The sequence below is a fragment of the Telmatherina bonti genome, assembly GCF_933228915.1.
Source record: "Telmatherina bonti genome assembly, chromosome: 11".
Lineage (NCBI taxonomy): Eukaryota > Metazoa > Chordata > Actinopteri > Atheriniformes > Telmatherinidae > Telmatherina > Telmatherina bonti.
Window position 1 is genome coordinate 23,893,579 of NC_136629.1, and position 14,790 is coordinate 23,908,368.

The window sequence follows — 14,790 nt, forward strand, 5'->3', positions numbered from 1 at the left end:
ACACTCAAACCAAGAAGAGCTACTTATTCCCCCCTCCTCTTCTGACACATGCACTGGAGCTTTCTAGGACCACAGTTAAGGGGGTACCTTAAGAAAGCAAACCAACTTTTGACTCAGTCAATGATCTGCCCACACGGGGACAAAATCATAAAGCAATTTTTTGGTCTGCAGGTGTACAACGTACTCTGGATCATGACCTGCAGTATTTCTTTTTTGCAGTGCACTTCAGGCTCTGTGTGGCAAAAACTTTTTATCACAGCTCCCCTGAGTTGTGTTAGTGTAACAAAAAAAAAAAAAGAAAGAAGGACATAGTCTTATCTTATTGAGGTTGTCTTCCAGATATCCATATAAACAGGAAGCAGGAAGTACTGCTCTCTACTGCAAGGGGGTAGTTAGTGATTAAGAATCAAAAACATCAAAAAAAAAAAAAAGAGAGGGAAAGAACAATTCACAAAGGTGAAGTCATTCTGGCATTGCTGTGCTTCTACTAGCCCTGGCCTAATTTGACCCGTGGTTATACCTTATTTGAGCTATTATGCTCTTGAAAATAACCTGCAGTTGCAGCCCTTTGAGGTGTTCCTTGGGATCAATGCGAACAAAGATAGAACAAAACAATAGATGCCTTGTGAAAGTAGGCATGTTAACAGTAACCAGCCTTGCACTTTTCTGTGATGTGAAGTAAAAATGGTTTTGCCGTCGGCATCAATTACTGCATTTAGAGTGAGAAAAAAAATCAATGTGGGGCTTGGTTTTTCAGGGTTGCGAGGCACGGATGCTCATCAGTGTTATAGCTGATTAGTGGGGCTCCACATAGCTACCCAGGGAGCACAAGTGATGAGGCCAGCAGCGGCTGTGGCCAGCAACCTGCTGCTGTTTGGCTAATCAGTCCTCCAGTGGCTCCGTGGTTTCAACGCTGTTTCCCCGGCATCCTGCTGCTGATAGCGCACAGAAATTTACTCCAGTTCCTGCAGATTTACAGATCACCTGCAGGATATCAGAGTTAATGTTTTGAATGACCAAGTAATGATAGTGGCTGTATCTATCATCACAAATGTTGAAGGTGAAGCAGGGTTGATCTGTTAATATGTTCAGAAAAAAGGGTCTGTATTTTGACACATTTAGTGATGATGGCAGCTGACCTCTTTCTGCTCTAACCTACTGTGAAATGGGACATCATCTACCAAATCCATCACCTCAGTGATGTAAGAAGTGAGTTTAACAGTGAGTGGACAGAGAAATGGCCTCTGTGTTAGTGGATTTAAAATCTGTGTGTTTACTTTCCCAGGTGGACTGAGGTTCATAAAATGTATAGATTTTTTCATTTATTTATTTTTATAAAATTTCATTCTCAGTGAAAGCTTTTGTGGATTGCCAGGATACCATTAAATGATTGTTCCTTGCTGGAAGGGAAAGTCCACTAACTCTTTAGAGGGACTTATGAACTAAATGTCCTTCATACTTCCATATAGTGTGGTGATAAGTCGAGATGGTTTACTTTTGCCTTCCAATTTAATAACTTTGGCGGCCGTACTGTAATCGAGAGGTGTGAACAATAACAAAAACAGCAACACTTCTTTTATGCGAGTTAGAAATTCATGCTTATTTATTATGTAACACAAATGTATGTTTAGAAAGTCCATTCCTTCTTTCCAAGCTGGCAAAAATATAACAAAATGCAGTCAGTGTGGCAAAAAGAATGTACCGACAACACCCAGTTAGTGCAAAAACTTTTGCAAATTACCACATTTGAGGAAGATTGCAGAATTTATCTCAACAATGTTTGCGTCATCTTACACCTACCTGTGTGTCCTCATTCTCACACAAGTGCCATTGTACTGTAAGTAGCAACTGCAGCTCACTCACCAGGCCTCATCTTCATCACTGTCTATGTGCAGCATGCTGATGTCTTAATGAGGCAAACTCGAAGGAAAATGAGAAAGGGATCCTTCTCATTAGATGGTAAGTTCGCAAATGTTTTCGGAAGTGGCCTAGTTTATGATCAAACTGTATTCAAAGGGCTTTGTTTTGCGAAATGGTCCGTTTCGGTTTGTAATGGGATATAGCCTACGGTTCTGCAAACACTGATTATTTTCACAACTGAACTTTTTTCGCTCCTCCGTTAAATGCATCTATTCAGAACATTGCAGAAAAACCAAAAATAGCCCCAACTAATCAAATATCACAAAGCTTTATAAGTATTTACAAATTAAGAGTTTTAGAGCACTTAAAATAGTCCTGATTTATTTGCTTTTAATCACTTAAACAATTATTTGACAGTATTTCTTTCACACTACTTATTTTACTGGGCATGGCAAAAACTGATTGACATGTAGCCCACCAGTTTGGTGTGATAATCTGTTGTGTCCTCATGGGGTCTCTCTTTCAGCTATCAGTCAGGTGTGAATTTACAACCTTCCGTTGATCCATTGCCCTCTGTACCCCTGCGTGGTTGGCATTCTAAATTGTGGGTTGAACTTGGATATAATGACAGCAAGAGGCTGTGTAAGACAATTAGTTGACCCCTACATATATAGCCCTGCTTCTGACCCGGTGGCCTCTATTATACCAGAAGCACTCCTGTGTGTGGCCCTCGCTTTAATCCTTATTGATCAATACCTTTTAAAGCATCCTAATGTCCCAGAAAACCCTTTTTCTGTTTGTTTATCGAGGGTTTTATTGGTTTTGTTTTTTTGTTTTTCAAGTGGAAGCCAATAGTATAGATTCCTTTTTATTTATTAGTATGAACTAATATTGAATATGATTCAAATTAAATGGTTTTGAGCAACAACATGATTAAGTTGGATGAATTGATTTGGGGTCTGAATTGCATTAATCATGCATACAGAATAAGCACAAAATGGCTTCCAAGTATCATTGAGTTGTAGGCCAGTAAAACAAGTTTACAACTGTTTGTCAGATGCTATGGTGATAACACAGTGGTTTACACCAACCTCAGATGCTTACAATGATCTCGGCGTGAACCAATGGTGGCGTCTTTTGGGTCCTTGCTCACATATTTGGAAAAGGGTTGGAAAAATGAATGAATACTTGACCCCAGTGTTACTTTTAGTATTTGTGTATAATCTTATGTTGCTAGTTGAAGATTGCAGGTTGCTGTCACAGGTGTGGTTATCTAAGATAGGCTTCTTTTTAATTACACTGTCACTCTGTCCCAACTTTTGTTTTTAGATCTTAGACAGCTTGGTAAATCCAGGTTTTGTTATTTTTCATATTTTAAATGTGCTCTGGAATTCCAGTTGTGTCAATAGGAAAAGTAGTCTTATACAGTCAACAGTATATAAGTTACAACCCTTGCATACAGCCTGAATCTCATCACTAATTATTGGAAATTAATGTAGGTAAATACCAGTAAACTAAGTATTGCTCACATCAGTAAATGCAATTCCAACATTTTGGTAGTTTAAAGATGTTAGATATCTCTTTAATTGGTGTTGTGGGGATATCTTGCATTGCTCATGGTAACAAGTTGGGGGTGTGCATATATTGGTCGGTTTCAGTCCTCTTGCATTGAATTTGTATGTTCTACTTGTGTCTGCACAGTTATTCTTTGGGTGCTTTGGGTTATCAAAAAATCAATACAAGCATATAAATCCTAAAATGTTGTAGATGCATATTAGCTGTTGTATCTATATGTTTGTGCAAAATGCTTGTATTTTTGAACATTTAACCTGAGAGGGACGGAGACATTGCAATGACATTCTTAAGAAAACTGAAGTTACAATAATTCAGCAAGGCAAGTTCATTTGTATGGCACACCATTTACAAAATGATTTACAATACTTCTTTCCAGGCATTAGTAACCTTTATTCAACAATAGAAGAAAAAAAGAAAGTTTAATTGATTTAAGCTATAATTAAATTGCAAGTCTTCTTAGTTTTTATTTTTAATTAAAGTCAGCCTTAATACCTGGTTAACATGCAAAGGGTTGCTTTTTTAAAGGCCTTTGGGAACAGGTTTAGTTGAAAATAATGTCATTTAGGAGAAATTATATTATGAAACAAACAACCATGAAAGGGCTAAAGATGTCTTAGTGAGAGTACCACTAATCTGCTACCTAAAATATTTTGAAAAGGTTATTGTGTATTTTTCTGGGTTTCAAATCAAAGTTGTGAAACTAGTTTCTTGACAAGTTGAATGTGATGCAAGAATGTTCTATTCCCATGCTCAATGACCACCATTCTGCAGCTTTTATGTATTTCCCACTGCCAGAATCAAATTAGTAGATATTTAATAGGAATTTGACAAACTATTGAAAAGCCCTATTTCATTTGAAATGGCTGTGTTGGATAAACAACTAAAACGTGCATGTTGTGGCCATTTACGATCTAAATTTGGAATCTTTGGTTTAAGGTGCACCTCAACTCTTTCCTTTTATTATCTGGAACAAACCCTGCTATCATACTTCTTTCCCTTTGTTTTATTCATATTTTTCTTTCATTGAATCAAAACTAATTCCATTCTCTAATGTGCTTACTTTTTGAAAAGGGTTGCATTGATTTTGCTTTGTTTTCTTTGTAAATCTGAAGAGCAAAGAAAGGCAACGGTTTTTAAAGAACAAATTTATTTATTTGTTTTATTTATTTGCATTTGCCTTTTTGCTTACTGACCTCTACAGCACCACTAGACAAGCTTGGAAGGTGACTGAAAATTGTTCCTCCTGCTGCTGGTGGTCTACATACGTAACGTACGTCACAGCCGGCAGGTGGTAGCGGTCTGTCAAGGGTTTTCGACGTGTCCCTTTGGGGGTTTGGCAGTCGCGCACAGTGGGTTTTGGAGCTTTTTCACTGAAAACAGCTGCCTGCTGATAGTGACAATGATAAGTATGCTGACAGTGAACCACAACAGTGAAGTTGCAGGTCATAAAAACAGGAAACATTAAAAAAGCACTGTAGACCTGAGGGGATTAAACTACAGCTTTATCACCACTGACTTCTTTCACTTTCGACACAGTCCTTTAGTTGAGTGTTACCCCGAAAATATTGGTTAGAGTAACCTTAAGTAAAAGTGACAATGAAAATAGGTGAGTATAGTTGAATTTGATCAAGACTCCCAACTTACAATGACCATTCCGCAACATTACACCAATTGTACATTTTATCCAACATGCTAGACTTTTTAATTTGATTTTTCTCATCAGAGATCAGCTGCAGCTTTCCGATTCATTGAGTGAAACACAGTAGCCAACCTCATCTCATGTAAATGAGGTCTTCTGTGTCCCCTCAGTGCCTTAATGACAATGCTTGCTATCTCATTCACTTTATCACTCCCCCTTCTATTGATATTGGCGTTCCATATTCAGCGTTTTATTACTTATCATCATGCAGTTATTCATATCAGCCCTTGTGAGCAGATCAAGGGGCACAGTTTTCCTTGCAGCGAGGCTTCTTTACTTTGTTGTTTTTTTTATCTGGCGTGCATGTATGAAAAAGGGGCCTAAGGGAGAAAGACAATGCTGTCTGCTTTAACTCATCTCGCTGCCCGACACTGAGGTATCGGTCCCCGGCAGGGGAGGGAGAATATTTTATCTGACACTGTCATTCTGTAGAAACCTCAGGGAAGCTGAGGCTGCTGTGACACACTTGGTGGTCAGCAGCACTGCATATGATTATGACAGCTCCTGCTAGACATGCTGAAGCCACAGGTTTGGGATGTTACAGTAGAAGTGAATCGTCTTAACGAGATTTTTTTTTTTTTTTTGTCTGAATAGCATTAAGCCTCAATCATAAAATAGAGTGAGTTGATTCTTTTTGCAAATCTTAACCAAATTCTGTTTTCCTCAGGTTGTTCCGGTTCCGGGGGACTTTATGTGGAATGTGGATGTGCATTTCCATATTCCCTGAAACCCGATGCAGTCCAGTTCAGCCTTTGCAGTGATTGTGTCTAAATTGCAGAAACAGGGAAAAATGGAAGCATCATTTTTTTATCTAATTGCAGTTTTTGTGGCTGTCCCCGTTGTCCAATGCCAAACAGTTTGCAACAGACAAGCCACTCATGAATGGCACCTTAAAAAGCACACAATCCAAATGAATTGGACTCTAATAGGAAACATCTGCCGGAGCGCGTCGGAGTGCTGGGATACTCGGGGGGTAAACCAGTCAAGTGAGCAGCCTTTCAACTTCCCACAGATATGCCCTCTTCAGCTGCAACATGGAGACAAACTTGCTATGTCTGTCGATGAAACCCTGAAGACATATGGCATCACAATCCTCAATGTATCAAAAGACAACTTTGAAAGTTGTTCGACAGATGAAGATTTAAAAGATCAGTTTCCATTCCCCCACAATCTAAATGGAAGTGTGCAAATTGAAGCTAAGTGGATGGACCCAGGTCATCATTACTTCATTGCTCTTCATAATGGAGACACACAGCTGTGCAAGCTTGGTCTCAGGCTCAATGTGTCTGTCAGAACACAGCTTTGCCAGGCCTCTCCTCTGCTTCGACTTTGTTTGGGGAATGGAGTCTGCCAAGCGGGAGTCTGGGAGGGCGTGTACCACTGCCGATGCCACCACCACTATTCCGGAAGGTTTTGTGAAAAGTACGATGCCTGTTTGGATAACCCTTGTGAAAACAAAGGAGTCTGCTTGAGCAATGGATCCACAGATCCGAACAACAGAACTTATAGATGTCTGTGCCCTCCACATTTCACAGGTATGAAAAAAAGTAACTTAACCCTTTAAGAATTTTTTTTTAACCAACAGCTTCTCTTCCAAATGAACCTGTTTAAAACCTTCTCAACATATTTCATGTTTTGTCTTGTCAATTTTCTCTTATTTGATTTCTACAGTCCAGTTGTTGAAGGAGAGAGTTGTTTTGCCCCAGTCTTGCTGTTAAAATGTCAAAACTTCTAACAAGAGCCCAGTTGTATCATTAGCTCATTCTTTAAAACTTTGAATTTCTCCACAGATTCTCAGTCTGGTACCCTGGCCTCTACTTCAGCCATGTATTTGTAATGGACACAGAATAAGGCTTTGCATTGTCTTGTTGAAAAATGCACAGATTTCCCTCGGAGGAGAAAAAAAAAACATCTTGAAGGCAGCATGTGAAGCTGTAAAATCTCAAGCCAAGCTGGCTCTGTGCTAGGGAAAACTCTAGAGTCCCCTGAAGCTGATTGCTCAGAGAGAAACGCTGCACAAATTGCTGAAAAAATGGACAATTCTCCACACCTTCAACACAATGACACAACACAGTGTGTTTAGTAAGAGGTTTTTTCAGGTCACAGCAACATAAAGATGCAGGGGGTCATTCCTGCCCTAAGCCATCGCCCTCTGCAACAACAACTTTAATGAATCATTTTTGACCCTTAACTAACACACATAAGTAACACTTATGAATATAACCAGTAGGTTTCTTAAAGTAATCCATTGTCCACATACCCCTACTGATGCTATACAATGTAAAGGATTGAATATCAGGATATTTACCTTAGACTTGTCCATTTTTAGGGGTGGATTGTTTAAAATATAAAATTATATAATGCTCCGTTGAAGAAATTGCACAAATTTCCTACAACTTTATCTTTGAGTAACATTATTTTATTTATTTATCCATTTGTTGACTGTAAAACTAGCAGACTTTGTTTTAAAAAAAAACAACAAAAAAAAAAACAAAACAACTTTTGTAGACATCTTTGGTGCCAAAATAAAGATCCTGGTTTATGTTAAAAATAACATTACTGTTTTTATTATTATTTGATTTTTTTTCTTTATTTCCTCACAATTTCATTTGTCCATCCTTTATTCATTTTTTTTTTCCATTCTAATGTGTTGCAGACCAAAAATACAGAAATGGATATGCGGATGAAAATGTATCGAAGCTGACTCGACGAAACATAAAATTTCTAGTGTTAAAAATGTCTTTGTTAAAATGAACGTTAAACATGAAATGGTTTCATTAATTGAATGATTCATTAGTTTTTCTGCATCCTCCCTGCATTACTGAGTTGGACTTGCACTATTTTTTTACCTTCTTTATTGATTACATGCCCGAAAAAGAGAGTGTGCTTGCAAATCACTCCTGTGTGCCTCTTTGCCATTCTCAGCATGTTCTTTTTTTTTTTTTTTTTTCTTTGTTTGTTTTAGGAGTTAACTGCTCTGAAGTTGTTGGGAAAGAAAACTGTGACAGAGTATGTAAAAATGGGACATGTGTTCAAATGTCACCCACCTCTTTCAAATGCATCTGTGACACCGGATTCTCTGGTAAGCAGCTCTTTTTCACCTACCTCCTGGTATTATATAGATGGATTGTCGGTTACAGTGACAATAAAAACCTCGTCTTTGAATGTTATGTCACAGTTTTAAACACTAGCTGGCACATCAGACAGTATTGCACAATGCCTCACACCAGAGACAGTGGAAAGACTTGTTACATCTCGGTTCCACATGGACAGCTGTGTCATTTGCCTCAAAGACAGGGGACTATCTGGAAAAAACTAGAAACTACAGAGGTGATAAATCTCAAAAAGATTAGAATTTCCTCATGGGCTACAAAGCTAATCCCTTCTGATATAGGTATTTGCCATCATAATATATGATGTAACAACTTCAAATCAAATACATCATATAACAACAAGCTGCTGTAAAGGGCCAAGGCTAAACTGCCAGCTAACCGAGCATGTCGGAGTTAATAAAACAAAGGTTTACAGCAATCACTTTGAATGTAATTTATAATGTGTTGCTTCTGTTGAGTACATTATAATCAAAGCTTTGATTTATAAATGTGACTAGAGAGGAAAAAAAAAAAGGCCACAACAATGTGACTTTTAGATTTTAGTTTATATTCATGTGTGCTGATATCAAACCTCCAAACCGTTTTAATTATGGTGTTCAATAATTTCTGTTCTTTCTGATTTCTTATGTTATATTCCACATTAATTATCATGATTAACACTCGTGTTTTTCTTAGCTTTGCTTTAGTCAAGTCTGTATTATTTCAATCTAATACCCCAATCATATAAATCATTCATAAAGACCAGACTGTTTCATACAGTGAGTGTGACAGACACAGTACTAAATACTCTCGTATGAAAATAAGGTTGCTCTCATGATTTTGTGATCTTGTATTGAGTCATTACGGCATCACTAATTTAGTCCCATTTACATAAGTAAAGTACAGTTAATTGAATAAATATTGCTCAAAAAAGACTCAGATACTTCTAAAGTTGCCTTGGATATCACTGTTTCCTGACAAAGCAAGCTGGCAATGATCTTTCAGGAATAACGCCTCCAGGTGGCTCTTCACATTCATTCATCGGTTTGCAGCATACTTTGTCTTGGCAGAATTTCTGAAGTGTCATAGCTTTGCCTTTGGAGTCTCGCTTATGCTTTTAGATTATTATTTTAGGTATGTACTGCTAAGGTTGTCTGCAGAACTCTGCTTTTATACAATGGAAGATTTAGGCCATATTTGATCTATTGGATTGGCTTGAAAGGGCCTTGATTGTGGGTAAATAAAGAGCTCCTTAAACTTAGATGCTGATCAGAATTTTTTTCTTTAAAGTTAAAAAGAATGAAAAAGAATATTTACATAGGAGCACAATTCTTAGTAAGTACACAAGGAGATGTTACAGCCAAATAAAATCATGTTTGTTGCTTGATAAGATGCTTCTGAACCAGATTGTGTTGTCATGACCTGATATGAACCTTGAAATACAAAACCATATTCTAGAAAACCTTGAGAATTAAAAAAAAAAAATTTCTTTTGATTAAATTTATTTGATTTTCTCTTTTTTGATAAACACAAATACAAATAAAGTTATTAACTCCCACCTGACTGGTCTACTCTGCTGACAAAAAATATACATAAAACAAGGATTTAACACCCGTAACACTTTCAAAGAATGCAGGCATTTTGTGTATACAGAGATTTTTGGAAGCTTCTACAATCAGCTCTTTTTCACCTCCTTCTCCTGTTTTTTTTTTTTTTTTTTTTTTTTTTTTTTTTTTTAATAAAATCAGCTCCTTTCCCTAAACAGCTGATTAATTGGTAACAAGTAAGGGTGTCAGGATTGGGTATAAAAGGGACATCTACCAAAAGCTGCAACCTGTTCATGCACTTTATGCAAATTAAAGTCAGGAAAACAGAAAAATACAAAAAAAGACTGTAAATTAGCATTGAATTTTAAACATCTACAATGTATAACCTTGAAAAAAAGATACAGTAACAAATCAGTGGATAAAGACAAAATTCCCTGCTGAATGAGCGTGACCTCTGAGCTTTCAGTCAGTGATGCAGGAAAAGCCCAATGATCACTATAGCCATGTGCCTTTGGGACTACTATGGAAAACCATTTATCATTTGCTACAGTTGTATCCAGAAATATAGCAGGAGAGTGTGTTATGCAATGAGTAAGCCATACATCAACTATAAAGAAATGAAGCCATTGTGAGTTAATCTCAGACAAATGGAAAGACAGTGGACAGATGAGTCCATATTACAGCTGCTTTTAGGAAAATTAATTCTAAGGTTCTACAGTATGTCCTACGTATGACTTAAAAAAGAAAAATATCTTGGTAGTTATCAGCCAATGATGCAAATCCATCATCTGCAATGGTAAGGTGCGGCATCAGTCTCCATGACAATGATTGCTCATATATGTATGATGGTACTATTGTATAAAAGTACATATGGGTATTTTGAAGAAATGTACACAAGCAGTAAGGTTGTTTCAGCAGGACAATGCCAGACCACAGTCTGCATGACTTAAAAGTTTGCAACTTCAAATATGCATTGTGTGTGTTTGTCTGGTCTGCATATAATCCAAATCTGTTTGATTGAATATGGATGGTTCATTTTTCATAGACACAACAACAATGACAGACAGCTGACCAGCTGAAAGTTTTAGTTCAGCAAAAGTTCCACTTGTAAAATCTGAGTGTTAGTATCCTCACTTCCCAAAGCAATAAAATGTCAAAAGTTGACATAACAGAATTTAAGTTTAGGATACACTGTGTAAAACTTCTTATTCTTTCTAAAAAAAAAAAAATAAATAAATAAATAAAGGTTGTACTTTTCCCTCTTTATTTAACTCTGATTATGTGATTTTTAGTCACACAATTCCCAGGAATAACTAACAGAATAGTATAGTAAAACTAATAAAAAAAAAAAATCGATAAACAATGAGAACAAAAAAAAATCTACTTAAAAACAAAAAAAAATCGATTGCCTTGAATTCTTGTAATTTACCTCCAAAGTAAATTCACAAGATGAACACTCTTTTGCCTTGCCAGCTTTTATCTGATTTGCTTAAACTGCTGCTGCTTTCTCAAGTAAGCAAACTCCACTGGATGCATTCGCATAGTCATGGTGTCCCGCTGTCCCATCAGCTTCTTGGGGGTTCTGTGGTGCTTGTGCTTCCTCCACCTCCCTGCTGCAGTTGGCTCATTAATCAACTGGAAGTTAGTGGCTGCTCCCGAGCTTGCTGCCCTCATAGGCCAAAGCCTATGCGCACAGAATAATGAGTCCAACTCGTGGGATGTTTCAAATGAGATTTTCTTTTGATTTGACTGTCCTTTGCACTACCTCTGGAGCATATGTTGCAAGGTATTGCCATCTTTATAGAACAGTTTCTATTTCTTCTATGATCTTAATTGATTTTTACAGTCTTGTTAGGAATTGAATCAACTCAAGACAGAATAATTTGAATTATCCAGCCATTGACCTTATTAGACCAGTAATTCGGATATTGACACAGTGCTGTTTCTATATGTATTTTAGATGACCGGAGTTAGTAAAAAGTAAAATTTTCTTCACTTTACAAATGCAGATAATGATTAGGGGGAAAAAAAAAAGATCCTGTGAATCCTGTTAAGCTCTTTATTAGTGCCTTTTCTCTTGAGTGCCACAAGTGCGAAAGCAATTTTATATGCCTCAAATGAAAGTGGTGAAAGGAAATGTTTGAATTGGTGCAGCTTTTACTGAACCAGTTCTGAAAACTTGAAAAAATGAGCTGAGGCAAAAAGCAAACCTTGAAGTTGTACACAGTAAGATTGATGCCCACAAAGGAGGCTGTGAGGAGCCTCTGGGACATGAGCACTTGTATCAGCAGGGGGATTAAAGAAAATATGCAAAGAAAGAGTCACTGGAAAGATAAATGTGTAGGCACCATGTAAAGAACACAAAAAAATGAAAACCCTCACCAGGGAATAACATCAAATTTTATTCACCTTGAACCTGCACTGAATTCAGTCTAATTTTATCCTTTGCACACAATGTCAGTGCAGCATTACCCTGCCTGTGGTTAAGCTGCCGCTGGTGAAAGTGTTGTGCTTCTATACTATTTATTATAAATGGAAAAAAAATAAAACTACTGGCTACAGCTTAGTTGAAAATGACTTTATCAGAAAATGCTTACGGTATGAAACAAGCTTCAGCACCGACTACTTACTTTACACTTCTGTGAAAATCCTCCATGAAAATCATTTATACATCTTTATGATGACTTTCAGTTTATTACTGGACTGGGTTCAGAGATCTATTGACTTTTTCTTTATTCTTTATTTGTGTGCTTAGATGCTCGAAATAGTCTCTGGCCTGCCCAGTCCTGGCGTTTTCAACTCGCAGCCATCTTCATGTGCTGCTCTGAGAGCTCAGCATCGCTGAAGATAAAACACTGCAGCAAGTAGAATGAGTTTTATAAATTGTGTGGCACTTATTTGTCAGATGGAACTAAACTGAATAAAAGGACGAGAAATAAGTAACAAGCAGCTATGTCTTGTAAAACAAACTGTTCCTGGGAAAAAGTTGTGTTGTAGTTCTTGGGACATTGAAAACTATTCTTTTACATATTGGGACGTAACTAAATATAGAAGCACAACTTTAAGAATACGATTAAGACATGAGCAAAGTAAGAAGAACTAAAGTTACATAATCTATTTCTAGTTGCTTCAACTGCAACATGTTTTGTGTTGTTGAGGCACCAGCGTTCAGAACTGCTTCGTAACTCTGCAGCTGTAGTTTTGTGCTTCACGTATGCACCAGAGAGTTACATGTTGTTTATGGAATTTTTTCCAACTTTACAGGAGCTTAAAGTGCAGAAGTGCATAATAGTATGGTATTGCATGTACACTCTCAATTTAAACAATTTTCTTTTTACAGATGATTTGGCTGCTTTTGCGCTTTAAATTCAGTTTCACCCGCTGAAACATAGTAAATCATTAACCTTAATCAATATCCAAAGGTTTTGCAGGCAGTTTCCCAAATAAAGATCACAAAAAACACAGATTGAATGGATTTTTTTTTAATTACATTGCAATAATTTTACCCTAACTATCTAGGCAGTGGCATCTGGGATGATCATGCTTATATAAATAAATTGTGGACAGTAGCACACAAACCTGTGGCGGTAGGTCCAACTGTAATAATATTTGAGTTGTTTTTTTTCTTTTCTTGCAGAAACAGTTAGAGGCTGATATTAGCTGGAATATTTCAAAGTTATATATCTATTTTTAGTCAATTCTTTTTGTAATATTTATGTAATTACAGAATATACATGCATAATGTCAAGAAAATGCTTGGAATGCCTCCCTTCTGTTATAAAACATGCCAATCAAATCTCTCTCCATAGATTAGAATTCAGGTCAGTCATGTCATTTTAAAGATGCATTTATTTTGCATTGAAATGATTTACTGCCTCCGTTTGCCACCTGAAGTATTATATGGAGTAGAGTGTGTAAGCATGAGTCGGATAAAGAATGCCAGCAGACAGGCTTTTTGCACATTATAGTTTCTATGGATATGCAGCCTGAATGAAAGCACAGTAATCTTTTGTTGTCGGTTTTTGCAGGCCCTTCCTGTGAGAAGAGGAAAGCCCCCTGTGACCCAAATCCATGCAGAAATGGCGGTACATGTGCAGAGAGCCCTGGAGGATTTGTTTGTCATTGTCCAGAAAGATTCAGAGGCCTCTACTGCGACTCTGGTGTTGACTCTGACTGCGTGTCATATTCATGTCAGGGAGAACAAATTTGCACCGCAGGGGAGCATGTGAGGACTTCATTTCCCTTATTTGTTTTATCTCAGTGGGACATAAACAAGAAATGGCATATGAAAATTAATAGTGTCTTGAAACAAGATCAAATGGCTTCATTCTGAAGGCTCCGCCGGCAATTAATATTTCCTGCAGAAGATGAGCTGAGGGAAGGAGTGCCTGCTTCCTCTAGCATTTTGATTGAATGACCCTGTGCATATTTAAGTGCCAGCTTGAAATGGCTCTCATCAAAACCTTTTTGTAATTGGACGCCTGCTGCAATTTTCACCTTTCACTGGAAATGTTATTATGGCCATACATTTTGCAGAGGCAGTGCTGTTTCAAATGTTCTGGAGGATACTCTGGGGAAAATGTAGTAGTGCTCTAATTGTCCTTCTGCATAACCTTTGTTTTGTTCATTACACATTGTCAAGTGCACCACGTTTTCGCAACCCACCTAAGAATACCAGAGGAGAGCAGTTTAAAGGGGACATTTATCAAAATAATGCTTGTTCCTGCTGCTGCTTAACATAGATATTGTTCTAGTGGGTTTACCTTTGTGAATTACAGGAGCATTAACATTTATTAACTTCTCATAATGTACTAAACACCAAGTAAAATGCATTTAGTTTCCTTCTCCTTTTAGATCTGCATTCAGTGTAGTTTTTTTTAAATGGTTAAGATGCCGTGTTAAATGTTCATGAAACTAATATATTTAACTGGATTATTTTGGGCTTTGATGTTGGCAATAAATTTAGAAAATGCATAGGAGTAGTGTCACTACGTAATGTATTTACTCACTTATGATT

At 37.2% G+C, this 14,790-nt stretch overlaps 1 protein-coding gene across 1 annotated transcript in view; it reads left to right on the forward strand.

Moving 5' to 3' along the window:
• Positions 1-5,924: 5,924 nt before the first annotated feature.
• The window catches only part of eys (eyes shut homolog), a gene marked incomplete at both ends in the record, with an annotated part of 188,641 nt that continues 179,775 nt past the window's right edge, over positions 5,925-14,790 (forward strand). The window contains 3 exons of the mRNA XM_079248768.1: positions 5,925-6,669; positions 8,100-8,216; positions 13,802-13,998. Coding sequence (XP_079104894.1) covers positions 5,925-6,669; positions 8,100-8,216; positions 13,802-13,998 — 1,059 coding nt within the window. The remainder of the gene's footprint in view (positions 6,670-8,099; positions 8,217-13,801; positions 13,999-14,790) is intronic.